This window comes from Gopherus evgoodei, chromosome 6 (genome assembly GCF_007399415.2).
Source record: "Gopherus evgoodei ecotype Sinaloan lineage chromosome 6, rGopEvg1_v1.p, whole genome shotgun sequence".
NCBI classification, from domain to species: Eukaryota; Metazoa; Chordata; order Testudines; family Testudinidae; genus Gopherus; species Gopherus evgoodei.
In genome coordinates, this window is record NC_044327.1 from 112424239 (window position 1) to 112443448 (window position 19210).

Genomic DNA, 19210 nt, shown 5'->3' on the forward strand with positions numbered 1-19210 from the left:
CTGAAGTCATCATTATATCACACAATATTTCATTATTAGTATTTTATTTTATTAATAATGTTTATTACATTAATGCCTAAGGGCCAACCAATCACAGATTAGAAGATGGTCTCTGCCCCAAGGAGCTTACAGTCTAAATACATTATTTATATATAACAGAGCAGACAGCACAGGTGCTGAAACCCAGGGTGCTGGGGGTGCTATTGCACCCCCTGGCTTGAAGTGGTTTCCATCACATAAAGGGTTTAGAGTTTGATTCAATGGCTCCCAGCACTCCGCCCGCCCCCCCCACACAAATTGTTCCAGCTCCCCTATCAGGAGCTATGTATTAAAATAAAGAAATGACATTATAGTGAACAAACCTTCTCAAGAATGCTGCTGATAATCATATACTATATAATATTGCAGTCCTCCTATGTAGCCTTATTGTGTATTTCCATTAACTAGCAAAATACACATTAAGACTCATTAATCAAGTATCAGTTTTCCTTTGTAAACATGTCTTGTTTCTCATGACTGCAAGGAGCTGCATTTCTTACTGGTTTGAAAGCTTGCATTTTAACACATTTCTAAGGCCTGATTCTCTGGAGCTTCATTAGACAGCTAAACTGAGGTGACTACTTTCCTCTTAGTTGGCTTTGCCTGTTTCACACTGACTGAAATAAGTGATAATGAGACCTGAAGCAGAGCTCTGTGTGAGTTCCAGAGAGTGTCTCTCTTCTCAACAGAAACTGCTCCAATGAAAGATGTTCCCTCACCCACCTTGTCTTTCTATTAAGTGATAATAAGCATAAGTTGCCAGAAAATCATTAAGCACCCTATTACACCATCAGTGTTCGGCAGAAGTGCCCATTAAAATTAATGAGGAGTTCTGCCTGGAAATGAATGGCATAGTATAGCCTTAAAGCTGTGCCTTAGGTAAGTGTGTGTATAGGCAGATGTGGCAACATGGCAAAACTATAATCCAGATAAAAATGATATGAAATTGTAGTGAAGTTTAAGAGTAGATATCAATGAAGGGTAAAACAAATGACAAGAGTGTTACAGTTGTCCCTAAAACAAGCATTACAAACCCAGGGAATTCAGAGTGAAGGTTAAACCAAAAAGAAATCCAAAGATGCTGACTCCCAGACAACCTTAGCTTTGACCTCTAGTGCCACTAGGAGGATAAAACATGAAAAAAAAGTCTATAAAATCAGTTTAATCTAATCTGGGTTCATAAACACAAAATGTCTTCATAAGAGTTGTATGGTTATTGCATGACATCACTAGAGGGCAGAGTGAAGGGAATCCTACAAGGGCTGCTACGAATTACTGTTTTCGAGGGCATCTGAGAGTTATAGGCCACTGCAGCAAGACATGCTGGGAAGATTATATAAGCAGCTCCCTTCCCTGTAGAAGAAGTCAGACTGTGGAGGGATCTATAGACAGGGAAGTATAGTATGTCTGAGTCCTGTGGTTTTGTTGTGGAAAAGAACCCATAAAAGGAGCACCTTATTTTTCTTTGAATCTTGTTGCAAGGCAGGACAGGGGGAAAGTAACCTCTGGGAGGGGAAGGTCTGTTTATTAAAAGGGACTTTGGGCCTTCCCCGCCCACTGCCACCCTACACTTCCAAAGGACCAGGAAAAGGCAAAGCCCTGGAAATGGAAGATTGACAATGTAAAGAGAACTAAAGCCATGCAAAGATATTTCTGTTTGTCAGCCTGCCACACTTATGTGCAAACTCTAGTGGGATCATTTCACCTAGCAATGAAATGCTGCCACTTCTGGGGTGAAATGAGCAGCTATTTCACACAACACTGCCCAAAAGCTTCCATAGGGGAAGGGAAGACTCCCCTGTTCAGATGGGTATTGACACAGCACCCTAACGGGTACTATGTGCTTTACAGACATGGGCCCTGGCTTGTGGAGTTTATAATCTGACTGGGACATAAGCACTGGAGGAAATACAAAAATAGAGGGAGGCCGTGCGGGGAAGACGTGGGCTGCATCTACAAGAGAATGAAATTGCTTTATGCTTCTGCAAACACCTTGATTTGATATATCTCTCGCAATGTGTTACAGTTCTAGTGCGGAATGCTTGCTGTGTTCTTGAAGCATAAGGAGTCAGGATGCAATCACCAGCATCAGAATTCAGTTGGAACACCCTCCCCTCACAACAACAGGATGGGAACTGGTTGCTCACCTGGCAGAATAGGTGTATGGGAGAGGGGTAGCATTGAGTGAATCTCAGGCAGAGAGGCTGTGGCAGGGGGTGCCGTAGGTGGGGCTATTACAGCTTGGGGGCTGGAACCAGGCACACCAAAGGGAGAGTGGAGCCCGATCGGTGCTCAGGGGCAGGCAGGTATTGCATGGGGAGTTGGAGCTAAGTGTATTCAGGGGACAGTAGGTATAAAGTGGGAACTGAAGGCATCCGAGGAAGCATGTAGGGACAGGCTCAGTGCTCCCAGGACAGAGCTAGTGCAGTCTGGCCTCAGTACATAGACAGCTTTGGACCTCCCTCCAGGGACAGACCCATGCAGCCCTTGTCCCAGATTTTCTCTGTCAGGGAATAAATCAACTGCTGGAGGGTTTGAAGTTCGAGCTGGGCTGCATGGGAACTGATGCTAACATTGCTTGTTTGTAAAAACCACAAGGAGTCCTTGTGGCACCTTAAAGACTAACAAATGTATTTGGGCATAAGTTTTTGTGGGCTACAGCCTACTAATGAAGGATTTCCTGGAAGCAACTTCCTAGCTGAACCCTCCTTCCTGCCCTTGCAGAAATCAGACACCAGAACTCCTAATCACTCCCCTTTTCAGGAAAAGCTTCTCTGCTCTTTCTCTGTGAGGAAGCGCCTCTCTCTCTCTCTCTCTCTCTCTGCATTAGTTTCCCTTGGCCATGCACCTTTACAGTTTTCTTTCCAGCTAGGACTTTGCTGAACACACTAAGTTGATTTCCCCCAGCTAAAACATGCCATGTGTGCAGAGAAACTGGATTGCCAACTTTTCCTTTTGGGTCCAGTTCCTTCTCATGCAAGCGCTCTGCTATGGTAGAAGTCCTCCACCGGGCAGATTTTTCTTTCCAGACAAGAGGCAAGGTCAGTGGCTTCTCTCATTTTAATTAAAGTTATGCTTAATAGATGCAAACTTGGTGTCCTTTCTCCCCCCACCTCTGATGTAAATAAACCAGGTCACCAAGATCTAAGTAAATATATTCAATTTATTCTTTTGTATAGAGTAGCCTCCCCATCTGTATTTACACAATGTTTCACTTATAGGATCTAACTTCCATGGAGCTTTGTGACTGTTTTACTTTCCCCAGATCAGCGTTGCTGCTTCTCACACTAGAGACTGCAAACCTTACAGTGTTGTGCTAGTTACTTCCCTCCCCTCCCACTCCCTGTGCAGAAATGTCTCCCTGGTTACAATAGCTCAAATTTTTGGGAGTCTGAACTTGCAGCTCTGTATTTGCAACACTCCTGTGGCAGACAACTTGATTTTAAAGTTGAGGTCAGTGAAGCACTGTGCAGACAACTCAGACTGTCATGTTGTTGCTTTCTGGAAACAATTAGGCTAGATTGCAGTTCAAAATTTTATTGCTGAAATCTAAATTTACTCTTAACAGGCCTGTAAATACCCACCTCATTTCTCATTACAAAATGTAGGCAGTTCATAATCCTGGAGATAGACTATTTCTTCTTAGTAGCAATTCTATAATGTTATGTTGTGATACAGCAACACAAAATTGGCTTAAGAACCCTTCCAGCATGACTGTGAACCACTGAAAACTACTCTCTGGGAGCAGTTTTACAACCCGTTTTGCATCCACCTTATAGTAGATCCATCTAGGTTGCATTTCCCTAGTTTGTTTATGCGAAGGTCATGTGAGACAGTATCAAAAGCTTTACTTGTATACTCCAAAGCTTTTATCTTTTCAGAACTCACACACATGAAAGGGAAACTTGTGGGGGAGGGGCTGATTTTTCACACCATTCCACAGGCATAAGGGGGTGCTGTGCAGTGGAAAATCAGGCCTGACTACTTCAACAGCTTTTCATTTGGGCTTTTTACACTCTCCCTCCTTAACACCAACCTTAAAAGCGTAAAAACATTTCTCCCATTCACATCCTTTCACATTTCAAACACAACATCAATTCTCTACCCTACAGAGAGAGAGAGAGAGAACCAAGTGCTCTCTCCTAAAGTTTTATAAGTTTTCATATTTGTATTGGTGGATTTAATTTACACAACCAGAGATTTAGAATTCACAGGACACCCACTGTTAGATTATAACAGCTTGAACTGATCAAAATATGGCCTAAATTACTCTAAAGTGAGCCCACTCTTGGCCACTGACCTCCAGAGCACAACTTCCATGTACATCAGTGGGAACAAGAATGAGCGCACTGTCACTGTTATCAGACTCGAGAAGGGGGAAGAAATTCACGGCATTCTTGCCCCTCACTAATATCCAATACTATGCAACAGCTACTACCTATTATTTAGTACTCAAATTGTGGTAACTGCCAGAGGCTCCAATCATCATTCTGGGATGTATTAGCAGGAGTATTGTAAACAAGACATGAGAAGTAATTCTGCTCTACTCCACGCTGATTAGGCCTCAGCTGGAGTATTGTGTCCAATTCTGGGCGCCACATTTCAGGAAAGATGTGGACAAATTCAAGAAAGTCCAGAGAAGAGCAACAAAAATGATTGAAAGGTCTAGAAAACATGAGCTATGAAGGAAGATTGAAAAAATTGGGTTTGTTTAGTATGGAAACAAGAAGACTGAGGGGAGACATGATAATAGTTTTCAAGTACATAAAAGGTTGTTACAAGGAGGAGGGAGAAGAATTGTTATTCTTAACCTCTGAGGATATGACAAGAAGCAATGGGCTTAAATTGCAGCAAAAGAGGTTTAGGCTAGACATTAGGAAAAGCTTTCTTACTGTCAGGGTGGTTAAGCCCTGGAATAAATTGTCTAGGGGACAATCTAGAATCTCGATCACTGGAGATTGTTAAGCGCAGGTTAGACAAACACCTGTCAGGAATGGCCTAGATAATACTTATTCCTGCCATGAGTGCAGGGGACTGGACAAGATGACCTCTCAAGGTCCCTCTCAGTCCTTTGATTCTATGATTCTATGAAAAGCTAAAATTTCCCCATTGCTTTTTTTCCCAGAGCACTTTATCCGGACGCTGCAAGAATACCACGTGGTTGGTCCTGCAAAAGTAGATGCAAGCGGCCATTTTCTCTCTTACAGTTTACACCATCACACCTCAGATGCCAGGAGGAAAAGAGACTTCAGTAGAAAGGAAAACCTTGTGTATTATAAAATTAACTACAAGGAGAAGGAGCTGTTTTTTAATTTGACTGTCCATCGAGGATTCCTTTCTGCTAACTACGTATTGGAAAGGAGATACGGGAACCACACTGGTGCAAAGATTGTACCTTACACAGGAACCTCATGTCACCTCATTGGTACAGTCTTGCAGCCAAATTCTGGGACTGGACCAGCAGCAATCAGCACTTGCAATGGGCTGGTAAGTGATATAGTCTTACATCATGGTTTCATGCTGATTTTGATCTCTTTGGAAGTGAGCCAGAGGTGTGCATGCATTTGGTTAAAAACACTAGATGAACTAGTCTGAATAAAATAACCTGCATTTATGTATCACTTGAATGAGAATCGGACTGAATTTTCACACAAACTTTAAACCAAATCTAAAGCTTTTTTTTTCTTTGTGGGGTGGGAAAGGTACAAAAGTTTGCAACTTTTTAAAATCCCCATTTCTCTACACACTCTAGTTTGGACTAGGTCTGGGAGGTGAAGTGCTTATTCTTGTTGAACAATATTTTTAGCACTACTGAAGTTCAGATGCACTGGAAACTTTATGAGAGCTTATAATGGGGTTTCTAGTTCAATGTCCATACTGCAAAGATTCAGCTGAACTTTAGTTCAGTTTTTGGCTGTTTATTAGGTGAGCAAAGCAAGGGCTTATGCTCAACCGGAAGACATTTCTCTGTCTGCCTGTAATGCGATAACTTTTGAATGCTACATCCTACCAATTCCAAAATTGCAGGGAGTATTTTAGGCATCAGTGGGAAGAATCCTATTAATTTTGGTGAAAAATGGAAAACCACACGCTGGACGTGGGGGTGCACGTGGAGCTCCTTGGATCTGGTTAGCAGAGCCAGCAGCTTCCACCATCTCTGGACTGGTCTATAGGTCAGAGAACTGGCTGACTCTCCATCTCTACTCTGCCCATTGTTTCAACAGAGTGAACATCTTGAGAGGCTTCTCCCCCTCAGTCAGAAAATGAGAATGGTGCAGGGAAAGGGCGGAGTAGGGAGGAATGAGGGGACACATAGAGGCCCTAACATGGTAGAGGAGAAAGGAAATGGAGTGGGGTGCACAGAGAGCTGCTGACATATGAGGAGAATGGGAGAAAGGGGGATATTCAGAGTTTCTGGTATGACAGGAGAGGGAAATTGGGGGCCACAGAGAGCCCCTGTCATGAAGGAAGGGGTGTGGGTTGTTGGAAGCCCCTGAAACAGAAGGGAATGGGAGACTGGCACACTGTGCGCTTGTGGGGGCAATGGAGCGATGCAAAGAGTCCATAGTCTTTGCAATGAGCTTGGTCTACAGAAGCAACAGTGTGCAACCATCTGGCATCTGTGAGCTTCTTGATCTTTCTGGGTAACACATGAAAGCTTTTGAAAATGGACAAATAAATTGTTATGTTTTTCCCATTCACTTTGGTGGCAGCTGGGTGTCTGCATCCAAGTGCTGAATTTAATCTGCAAGGGTTTAAATTATTTGAGACTGGAAAATCAAATGGGCAGTAGAATAAGATTCCTCAGGACTGTTTGGTTTACTGAAAGACAACAATGGTAGCCAGAACTTTGTGCAATGTGTCTCAGTCTGCAATTGCCTGCAGAACAAGAGACCAGAGTTCACTCTCAAGCCTGAATTCTCTCATGTCTGCAGAATGCATTGTGCCAAGATAAACATCTGGGAAGAATTCCCTCCCCCTTCTCCAGTCTGTGGATATGTAAAGAAATTCCTTGCTATTCCAAAGCTTTAGAAACCCCTGTGGGCTTCTAAAATATCCTGGATACACATGAAAATTGGTCTCCTGCGGATGAAATCGGGGCCCTTGGAGTAGCACATGACAGTGTACTGAAAAACAACAGCTAGATGTGACGAACTAGGAATGTTCTTAATGTTTGCTCTGAATACTGTGTTGGTGCCTCAGTGTCCCCATGGCAGTTCTTAAGTATCTGGCAGAGCAAAGGGCCAGTGCACCTAAATGCCTGACCCTCTGTCTCCTAGCAACTGATGGTCTGGGCCCCTCCTCTGCAAAGGTGCCAGCTGAAAGTGTTGGAGACAAAGGGATCAGGTGACCTCCTGGCCCGGGAAAGGGGCTGAGCAGAGAGGAGGGGCTGGGAGGGGTTGTTAGTCTGGAGCTGGCTGGGGTCGAGGGTGGAGGGCAGACCTGAGGGTCTGGCTCACTGCCCCCCAGAATGGACCCAGCCGAGGGGTCCGGTGCGCTGTATCTACAAGCTCTGTGTTAGACCTTGTTCCTGTCATCGAATAAACCTCTGTTTTACTGGCTGGCTGAGAGTCACGTCTGACTGCAAAGTGGGGGTGCAGAACCCGGTGGCTTCCCCAGGACCCCACTGGGGTAGACTCGCTGTGGGAAGCGCACGGAGGGGCAGAGGATGCTGAATGCTCCAAGGAGAGACCCAGGAGGTGAAGCTGTGTGAGCTTCTTGCCCTGAACAAGTCTGCTCCAAGGGAGAGGAGGCTCCCCAAAGTCCTGACTGGCTTGGTGGGGAGCAGTTCCAGAGCATCGCCCGGTGACTCTGTGACACTATACTCTTCTTAAAGATACGTTTTCCAACATCATATGTTTCAATAAGATACAGAATATTACTCAATGAAAAGGCAGAGATTGATGTCTGTAGGATTGTCAAAGTCAAAGTCTTTTTGGAGCATTTTAGAAATATGAAGCGAAAATTCGGCTATAGAGAAGAGTGTCTCAGATGAAAACATAGTCGAAAGCAATTAGTTTCTTTTGATGAATGGTCTTTTGCCTCCACAGCAATTTTATATTAATATCCATGAGATGTAGAACTTGAGTGACATGCTTATTCTTTTAGGGCTTGGATACCGGTTTCCTTCCAAACATTCTGTCTACAACAACATGCTAAGACGTACTTTTGTGTGCATTTTTAAAAGATTCAGTATATAAACGTATGATAAATTTTCAAAAGGTTCTGAGTCATGTATAAGCCCAAGTCTCATTGAAACTCAATGGGATTTAGGTGTTTTTGAAAAATTGTATTCTAATGCATTATTCTCTTGCATACTGGGGTGTGAGTAAGGTTCTCAAGTTAATGCCATGTCAGGAAACACAGACTTTTGCCCATGAACTCTGTGTCTGATTCTTCCATTCTTACACTGAATAGTAACCTACTCCACCAGTATTCCCACCGAGTAAGGTGACGTAAGGTTGACAGCGTGAGGTCTTTAGTTTTGAGAACTAAAGCAGCATGAAGAAGGTTTAGGTTTGGGAACTTTAAGGTTCATCAGAATTTGTTGTCATGGTTTCTAAATTTTTGCCTGAATATGTTTTTTGGTTATGAAGCCTCCTGTTTCGGGAATACATTTTCTGTTGTGCAATGTTGTGAGGTTTTTGTTTAGTTTTTTATATTTTTTTGCTTACTGAATTAGTCAGGAACCTGTATTATACTGGGCTGAGTTTAGATAACATTATGAATTACCGGGTTGCTTAGCATCACACTGTACACATTAGCACATTGACACTTACTTGTTTAAATTGTAGAATTAGTGGGAGTTCAGAGAAGGGTGGTAAGAATGATTTGAGTCATGGAAAAGCTCTCATATGAACAGAGATTGAAAGATTGTTTACCTTAGAAAGAAGTCAAATAAGAGGCAACATGATAAAAGTGTGTAAAATAATTGAATGATACACAGAAAAATTGGGAGCTTTGTGTGATAAAATGGAAAGATCAAGGGGACAGTCAAAGAAATTAAAAGGTGGCAAATTCAAAACTGACAGTTACAAGTACTTTCCCACACAACATGAGATCATATCCCAATGTGAACCTGTTTCTCCTTTAGATATTACATGTTTTGTGTTTGCTTCACATACATCAGAGACAAAGTGCATTGCCCTTTGTCTGATAAAACCTGCTTGTCAACCCTGCCTGGCACACAGATTCTAAACATATTTCAATACATCCATACCACTTCTTAAATATCACCAGTACATATGCCCCACAACGTTTAGGAGGATCAGTATGAGATAAGCTTCCATTAGACATCTCACATGACCCTTTTGGGATAAATACTATGACAGCAATGTGCTGGGTATAGTGAGTGTATCAGGCCTGGTACAGAATAGTGAACCCTTTGCCTATTGGCACAGAGAGGTTATTTCGGTCAGACTAGATTTCAGCCTCTGGACATGGACACTCCTGCCTCCCTCTAGGTGTCCTGGTGCCTATCTCCTACCTAAGCCCCAGGGCAATCTACAGACCAGAGGAATATGGGCACAGAAGCTCCTCGCTTGCATTTTGAGCCAGATCCAGTAAGTATGTTCAGAGGCCATATAGCTCCATACAAAACTGCCAGGTCAGGGTTGGAGGGGAAGAAGGAGGAAACTTCCCACATAACCTTTAGCCCAATGGTTAGTGTACTCACCCAGGTCATGGGAGAAGCCTGGTTTAAGCCCCCCATCTACTTGAGAGGGAGAAGGAGTCTGAAGAGGATTCTCCCACCTCTCAGGTGAGTGCTCCAACCACTGGACTAGGGGGGTCTCTGTCAGTCTCTTCTATTGAAGTTATTCCATGTTAATTGAATAATTAACTATTAATTGGGCTAGAAAAGGACTGAGTCACTCTGTAGCCCGTTGGTTAGGCCATTCATCAAGAGGTGGGAGACCTCTGTTCATATCCCTTCTCCTCATCAGGCAGAGGGAGCACTTGAACTAGGGGCCTCCTACGTCACAGCTGAGTAGCCTACCACTGGGCTAAGGGCAAGGAGAGGAGCCCTAGCTATTTACCTGGCCAGGATAAAAATGTTTTCAGCCCCCTCCTCCCCAGGGCCCAAGCCAAAAACAAACAGAACTTGAGTATCACAGAGGCCTCTGGAAGATGGCAACCAGGGTGACCGCCCTGCTTGCCCACCCCTAGAACTGGCCCTGGTTTAAGGGTTAGGAGGGAGGCTCCTCCCCGGCAACTTTGAATGGAGATAGGCAAGCACCTAATCCATTCTTGCCTGAAACAACTAAGCTGCCTGATGCTGGGAGAGGGGTTCATGGCTGTGGATTGCTAACAGAGATAGGCATCTCCCTGCAGCCTGACTCGAGGACTGGTCTACACTACGGGGGAAAATCTATCTCAGATATGCAACTTCAGCTACGTGAATAACGTAGCTGAAGTCGAAGTATCTAAGATTGAATTACTCACCGTCCTCACGGCGCGGGATCGATGTCCATGGCTCCCCATGTTGACTCTGCAATTCCGTTCGGGTTGGTGGAGTTCTGGAGTCGATATAAGCGCGTTCGGGGATCGATATATCTTGTCTAGATGAGACGCGATATATCGATCCCCAAGCAATCGATTGCTACCCGCCGATATGGTGGGTAGTGAAGACGTAGCCTCTAGCACTGAACTCTGAGAGAGGCATCTTCCATTGTCAGCATCTTCCATTGCTAGCTTAGGCAGCTCCCCACCTAGTATGCTGGCTTTTGTAGATTGCATTCTTAGGTGCCTATCTCTCCTCATGCATTACAAAGGGAGTCTAGGAGCCTAACTTGGACTTTATGATCTCAGTGTTGTTCCTGTGATCTTCTAGGTGCCTCAGAGTTAGGTGTTGTGATGCTCAGCATTGCAACACCTAAGTCCCCTTGTGCCTCTGGGCCGTAGGCACTCTGGAAAATTTTACTCCTCATCCAAAAGTACTGCCGAGCAAACTACCTATGACTCAATTTATACTTCCGAGGGCCAGAGCTATGACTTGTATCTTTGGGAGGAAAGGGTCAAGGGTGTGAGTGACTAAGCCACTGTCTGGCTAGAATAAAATTTTAGGTTTCAAATGAGTTGAATACTGAACAGCAATACCAGTGGTGCTCTTTGCCTGCCAATGTTCTGGGTAGCTTAGCAGGACAAATGAGAACTTGGAGTAGTAGTAGTTCATCTGTGGCTTCGCATATGACTGTAAAGTCAGAACTCTGATGCACAGAGCTGGCCACACGGAGGGCATGGGAAGTCTTTCTCCATGATGTTTGATGACATGGCTTTGTGGAGCCTTTCACATGCAGCCTGGACATGATTTCATTGATCCCACTTGAACCTGCTGCATGCTAATCTTGTCAAAGATCATGGGTGAGTCCTGTTCTGTGCCGTTTGCTCGAGTATTTTAAGATTGATTCCAGCCCAGTGGAGACTGCTCTTCCAGTTATCTTTGAAGCACTTATAAGGATGGCTCTTCTTTCTTTTGCCCTGCCTCAGCTCCCCAGGATCTGTTTTGGGTGGCAGTGATATTCCATTCTGATGACGTCCAAATTCTGCTCTCAGTACCATTTCCTTGATGCTGTTGTGTTTGTTCTCTCCAGGACCTTCATACTGGTCACAGTAGTGAGTCAGAGTGGCCTCCCTCCAAGGCTGACAGGGAGGAATCACTCCCCTCCCCTGGTGGATGGAGCCAGGCTGGTCCCGCCCCACACACTGGAAGCAGAGGGGTGGAACAGGAAGTATAAGAGGCGGGGCCTTCAGCTCAGTTGGGCCAGAGCAAGGGAAGGAGGCAGATGCCTCTTCCTTGCTGCTGGCTCCTGGGCCAGGGAAAGATCTGTGCCAACCCCTGCCCCTGGAGGAGAACTCCAAGGGAAGGGAGCTGCTGGGACTGCATCAGCTGAATATCCTGGGGAGTTGCCAGGACTGCCGCCAGGTGAGTATCCCAAGGAGCTACTGGGACTGTTGGCTCCTGAGTATCCTGAGGACTTTGAGGACCTGCAAGCAACTGAGTCCTATGAACAGGTAGAGGTAAGAAGTACCCCAGGGAAACCAGACATTCATTTGGCTGTGTTGCTGAAACCACAGTCAGTACGTTTTGGTAGGATCTCTGCTGACCCAGTGGCAGGACCACCTGCTATCGGTAGGACCCTGGGCTGGGACCCAGTGGAGTAGGGTGGCCCCAGGTACACCTATTCCCTGCTGTGAACCCCACCCCGGGGATGGTGGCTTACTTACCCAAGGCCAGACAGCCTGTGCTTGTTTGCTGTCTGCCCCAGCCAAAAAGCTGGGTTATATAGACCACTACTGCTCTGCCCTTCCCAGAGGTCTTGAGCCTGCCTGTGTTTGCTCTCTGCCCCAGTCAGAGTGCTGAGCTATTGACTGCTGCTGCTAGACAGGGGATTAGCATGCTAGATGGCGTAGTGAGGTGTAGTGACCTCCTTCTGAGGCTGACAGGGAGGAGACACTAAAAGCCATTACAGTCACTCCCTCCTGCCAGCAAATGCTTATTATTGAGTGGCAGGAGAACATGTGAAATTGCTCAAGCTGTTTAATGTGTGTCCATGTCTCAGAACCATACAGAAGAGATGTTAGGACCACTGCACTGTAGATCTTCAATTTGGTGGAGAGACAAATGATGTGTTAGGTAAGGACTTTTGTTCAGAGTTGGCCAAGGGCCTGGCTGGCTTTACTGATTCTGGAGGCAATTTCCTTTTCAAGGAAATAAACAAGAAAAATAGAGCAAATAAACGACAAAAGTAAATGCTTGTTGTCTAGTTAGGACAGTTTTTATTAAATGGCGTAAGGCACCATTTGACTACAGTGCTAGAGCGATAAGCAAACTCCTGACCTCTACCCAGCTAACACCAGTGTTTCTTACTCATGAGCTTTGCCTCTAGAAGAACTTACTTTCGTATCAGGACTTTTTAACTTTCAGTTAATTTTTGTAAGTTACTGTTTTTCCAAGTTTCAGATAATAATGTAATGTCAGAGCAAATCCTCACCACGCTGAGCACAGATGTTCCTGGATTTATGTCCTGTAATAAAGATCATACAGATGCAGCATAGATGGAAATAGAGAAAGTGTAAGGAGCAGATTTTCAGCTCCCCTGTGTTTTGTTTACTTTGAAGCTTATTTCTGCATCCATTTAAAATGATGTATCCTATCACTCTTTCATGTAACAATGACATTGCTATTACTATTCATTTTTATTCATTACATTTTGGGAGTCTTTTTATTGCTTCATAAAAAAGTGGATATAGACATAAACCATCTGCTGCTCGGAGATCAATTTTCTAGTAATTTTCAGAGGAAACCTATTGAGTGAATCATATTAAGAGCCTTGATAAAGGTAGCAGGGTTCTCTAATTACCTGTGTATATGAAACAACTTTCTGCCTGATTGCTGGCAGTGTTCCTCCAGGATGACAATATATTGCTTGTTTTTTACCAGAATGTCATCATGCTTTCTCTGTTTACACTATATACCAATGGAGAAATGTGGAAAGTCCTAAGAACTTTGTTATACTTTACATTACAATGTTCATATATAGCATCTTTTGTACACTCTATATCCCAAAATGGCTTATAGAGTGGAATAACTTCCCCTCGGACTTATTTTCCCCACTCCTCCCTTAGGATGTATAAGCAGTGGAGAAAGTCTTCACATGAAATTTACAGAGATGAAGAATTGATGAGGGAAGGATTTTTTCCCCAGGAAGACACTTCCAGATGACAAGAGTAAGTGAGGAGAGAAGATTTTTCTTATCAATTATGAGATGGGCCAGATGATCAGACAGGGCAGGGAAGAGAAAGAAGATTTGTGACATAGTCTGCAGTAAATTCACAGAGAGTCTCAAAAATTAGTGTGACAATTTTGAACTGGACACTTCAATGAAGGGAGAGACAGTGGAAGCGTTGGAGAGCAGGTGTGTGTGACATGGTGTTGTTTGCATAAGTGAATTGTGATGGTTTACACATTAGTAGGTTTGTTATACAAATTTGACCTTCTTGATTTCTGAGCTCTTATAGCCATCAAATGATTTCCTGAATTATTGTGGATGGGAAGCATGGACTAAATAACAATCCTAAATTTTCTAGCTTCACAGTTCAGAAGTTTGTGCTGGGGGAAAAATCTTGAGAGTCAGATCCCAGGTGTTCTCATGAGTTGATCATTCCAGAATTGTTTTTATATTTAACTGAAACCAGTGCTGCTACTGTTTCACATCTTGACTCTAGCCTATCTATGGCCTGACAGATAATACTTTGGGGGGTCTGTGTGTTAAATAGCTGTAGTTCTTTTCTAGAGCTAAAGCAATGGATTTTCTCGAAAGTTACTCCAGAGATGCAGAACCAGGTTCTGAACAACTAGAAAGAAATGTCACTGGAGACTCACGTTAACTCTCTCTTCCACTCCCCTGCCCCCAAACCTCTCACAGATTTCTAATTTAGTTAAAGGGTTCTTGTTCAACCCACATTACACAGAAACCAACTATGAACTCAAGCAAACCAAATACAAATATTCATTCTTGTGCCTGTGGAATGCTCTGTGGTGGCTTCTGGTCAACAAATTGCTGTCATTTCCTCTTCTGAGAATGGCCCAGTCCCTTTTAAGGTTCTGAGTCTCACTAGGCTCAGCTACACCCAGGGCCGTCTTTAGGATTTATGGGGCCCTACGCAGTATTATTAAACTGGTGCCCCTATGCCGGATGGCAGCCCAAGCTCACAGCCTGGTGGGGGAGGGGGAGGAGGGACTTGACAGCAAAGGATAATGAGATGCCCAGCCTGCCTCATGGTGGCGGAGAGTCACAGTTCCCCGCAGAGACTTCCATGCACTCTCCCTCATGCAGAATGGACATGAAGAAAGTACCTAATTAAAAGCACTAAAATTTGGGAATAAAAAATGTCAGTCACAGGTTTTTTGATATGCCCTGAAGTTTGTCAGAGATTCATTTGCAAAAACTTCATAGTAAGGGTGAGTCAGCTGTCCTGCTGAATACAACATTACATATAATGGAATACATGATGGAGCTCTTCTCTGTTTTACATTTTCTTCATCAGTATTTCTAAGTTGAATTTATATTTTAAATGTACTCAAATCTTAAGCCAGCATTCCAGATTATTACATATTTAACTCACCGAAACAAAGACATTCTTTTAAATTAATCAGAGAGGTTTAGTGTGTTCATAACAATGTTCATTGCTTTTAGAAAAAGGGAACAGTAATTTACTTTGTGTGATCTCTATAACAAGAGACATGGTTATGAAATTTCACCAACTTTAAAAAAATATGTTTCCAAAGATTTTAGGCATAAGAAGGATTTTGTCTTACTAAGGTACTGATTTTGCTGGAGGGTTCTTTTAAAACTAGTTTGTCAGATAGTCAGAAGTAAAGAAAGGGAACTCTTTGTCCAGCTATCTGGAAGGGAAGGACTGTTGTCCCTTTAAGGGCTCTCTTCAGTGGGGAGTGGGAGGAGAGGTGGTGAAGGGATGGACAGAAAGGACAGGAAGACTTGGAAGCACTTTTTTTTTTAACTATGGTAATTAAAATGTGTATTTTAGATAACGGAGGTCTTTTGAAGGATTTATTTAAAAAACTATGTCTGAAGATCCACACATTTAAGGCTAAAGATGATTGTGCATCTAAAACTCTATGCAAGCATTTTTTAGAAATGTGATTTTATAATCTTCACCAGCTCACTAATGAAATATTTTTAAAGCAGATTTTAAACTAAGGTCCTGTAGACTGACATGTTCTGTGTAAATATTACATTAATGCACAACTGTTTTTGTCAGTAAAGTCAGAAACTGACAGTATAAAAATGTATTTGGGCATAAGCTTTCGTGGACATCTGATGAAATGGGTTCTAGTCCACAAAAGCTTATGCCCAAATAATTTGTTAGTCTTTGAGGTGACACAAGGACTCGTCCTTGTTTTTGCTGATACAGACTAACAGGACTACCACTCTGAAACCTGTCAGTATATACCTTGGGGTTGGCAAATGCCTGTTAAATGGCTTTATTACCCCTTGAATGTCTCTTTAACAGTTTCAGTGTTGTGCTAATAGGTCTGGCAGGCTGGAGGTTTTTTCACTTTTAACTACTAGATTCCCTCCCAAGGAAGACTCACCAGGCTACAGCAGCCATCTGTGGGAGCCTGCAGGAAGGGTCAGAACAGGGATAGGAAAACAAGAGGGTGGACACTAAGACCCAGTGGTGCCCCAAATTTTCAGGTGCCCTACGCAGCTGCCTATGTTGCCTATGCCTAAGGACGGCCCTGGCTACACCCGATAGCTAAGACGTAAGGTGTAATAGAGCAGTGCTGGGCCAAAAAGGCCCAGCCCCTCAGCAGCTGCAAAGCATGTTCCAAATGGAAGGCTGCTAAAAAGGGAGACACCGACAGGGAAATGGGGAGAGTGAAGGAGAGGCAGGCAGGCATGCGTGCATGATTTTCTGGGAAGAGTCTGGACTGTGGATAAGACCCAACTGGGAGGTCAGACCCTGACCGCCTTTTCCTTCCCCTCCTTCCCTCTGACAAAGAGGAGCAGATAGACACTGGAAAGTGAGCTGGGAAGACTGTTTGAACTATTGAGACTGTAGGAGCAGCAGCCTTCTGTTGAGAGAGAAGCTGAATGCCACAACCACCCCTCTCAAACTGAAGAGAGAACAGGAAGACACAGGAAATGGCCAGCCCAGGGAAAGCTGGTCTGTTGTACCACCTAGAGGTCCAGTGCATTCATCACAAGATCAACCTTCTTCCCACACTAAATATATACACCTCTACCCCAATATAACGCTGTTCTCGGGAGCCAAAAAATCTTACCAATTTATAGGTGAAACCGCATTATATCAAACTTACTTTGATCCGCCGGAGCACGCAGCCCCTCCCCCCCCCGTAGCACTGCTTTACCACGTTATATCCGAATTTGTGTTATATCAGGCCGCGTTATATTGGGGTAGAGGTGTATATCATCACCAAAGCACTCTTCGGTGCAGTTGTTCACTTTTTCTTTGTTTTCATACAGTTATGGTAACTATCTAGTCTATTTAGTAATTTACAATTAGTATCTTTGTTCCAAATGTTAGTTTAATGTTATAGAGAATGTTTCACACTTAGCAACATAGTATGAAGTGCAAAAAGATTATTGTGTATCCTGGGGTAAAATAACTGATGCAGTTGCCTTGGTAATCATTTATTTGACATCTGGGCAAGACTATACACACACACGCACACACACTACAGCACTGTCAGTCCTGCCTACACATTGGTAATCAACACCTTCTTTGGCTGGGGTTTCTTTGTCTGTGAAGGTTCCTTTTTGTATGAAATGTATGCTAATGGTAAATCTGTTTCTGTGAAATGCTAATGATTTCCTCTTTTCACAGATGAGTAAACATTTGACAACAAATCATATACCAGAGTCAAGGTCCCATTGTCCTCCCCACCTAATGTTGCCCTTGTGACCACCTCAATTTGAATTCACCCTTGCTCACTGATAATGGAACTTCATGGCCACAGAGTACATTTGAAAATTAAAAGAGTAGACTCCGCTGTGCCTGAACAAATCCTTATTTAACAGACACTGTCAAAGAGCCAAATCCTCTCCCCAGTGCTGGGCTTGAGGAAATGGACTGTGTTCTCAGATCAATCACACGCACTTCCTCCCCCCCGAGGTGCCTCTCCTCTCCATTTTAGCTTCACCTGAAATAAGACCAGATAACGTAATGCCAAACCTTTCAAAAGTGATCAGCTCCCTGCTGTTCCCATTGAGAGCAATGCCCCAATTGTGGATGCTGAGCAGTTCTGAAAACCTGCCCCCTCTCACTTTATTATTCCATTAGATGTATCTTGTTATTAAGAAGTACAGTGACCATTATAATCAGTCCTTTCACCCAGACAGAACTACTTTTGCAAAGGCTATTTTTCTGCTTGATCATAAACACTTTCCCACAATCCTTGACGGAACTCTCCTTACACTTTTAAGAATGGGCCAAAACCTGGAGAAGTTTTTTTTGGCTTCTGTCCAAATCTTCCCATTCCATTAAAATGAAATTTATTTAAACTGAGTCTCCCACCTCCTCATGTGAAATTTCTGTACCCGTTATATTAACTGGTAGATCCTGGTTGTCCAGGGAAGGCCAGCACATCTCCCCATTCTGTTTGTGCACTTTGTTTAGATTTCATTAGCACTTGTGGGACAGCAGCAAGCTTGATTTGCTGAGTCGAGGAAGAAGGACATAAGTGATTATCTGTGAGAGCCAGAATTTACCTGGAGAAAGTCTGAAAAATGGCACCCTAGAAGGCATGAGCCCCCCTGCAAACTCTCTTCTTTTGCAGATGGGAATGTTTCCAGGCCAGAACACAGGCAGCCTTTAAACTCTGGGTCTTGTGCTGCTTTAAAAAAAAAAAGGAAAGAGAATCACTAAGTGGTTCCCTCTATATATCTGCTGTGTACTTCCTGTTGTCAATTAGACACACTATATATAGAAAAACTTACTCTTAGAAAGAAATCCCATACAATATGGAGTTTCCTGTGCATGTGTTTTTTATCCTACCTTCCACGTGACCAGTTTTCTCCTATTGTAGATGGTAGCTGTGTGTCTCTGTTGCTTGGTTTCTAGAGATGTTTCTTTTACTGTGTTAATAGATATGAAGAAGTTACCTTCTTGCTGTTCAGAACTGTAGGATCACTATTCACTGCAGGTTTTTTCTATTTAACTTTTTCTTGTGAGTTCATTCCTTTCCTTAATGCCCAAACGCCAGTTTTATTCATAACTCCAAGGGCTCCAGTGAGGTCTGTCTCCCATCTGTCTGGAGGAACATCCAAGCTGACAGTCCAGATGAACCTCTTTGGAGTTCTCAGTACTGTATGTGTGAGTTCAGCTGCCTTTGCTGATTCTGTAACATGACTCCAGTTGTGAGATGTCACCTTTGACCAATATCAAGTGGTTAGCCCAGAATTCTAGCATTTCAATAGAACTATTAGTGTGGGTGGATTAAAATACATATATTAGTAGTAAACTGCAAGTGTAGTAGAACATTGCACCTGGGTCCTGCAAAATAGCATCATTTTTTTTCTCTGCAAATACTGAAATTTTATTTTTATATGGGGCTTGGGGACATCCTGTCCTCTCAGTGGCTTAATCTACTCCTGATCATGCTTTAATTGCTTTAATTGTCTTC

At 43.5% G+C, this 19210-nt stretch overlaps 1 protein-coding gene across 1 annotated transcript in view; it reads left to right on the forward strand.

Annotated features, from left to right (window-relative positions):
* The first annotated feature begins 2874 nt into the window (after positions 1-2874).
* Positions 2875-19210, forward strand: part of ADAMTS12 (ADAM metallopeptidase with thrombospondin type 1 motif 12) — a 319574-nt gene continuing 303238 nt past the window's right edge. Inside the window, exons 1-2 of the mRNA XM_030567717.1 lie at positions 2875-3080; positions 5165-5526. Coding sequence (XP_030423577.1) covers positions 2954-3080; positions 5165-5526 — 489 coding nt within the window. The 5' untranslated portion in view covers positions 2875-2953. The remainder of the gene's footprint in view (positions 3081-5164; positions 5527-19210) is intronic.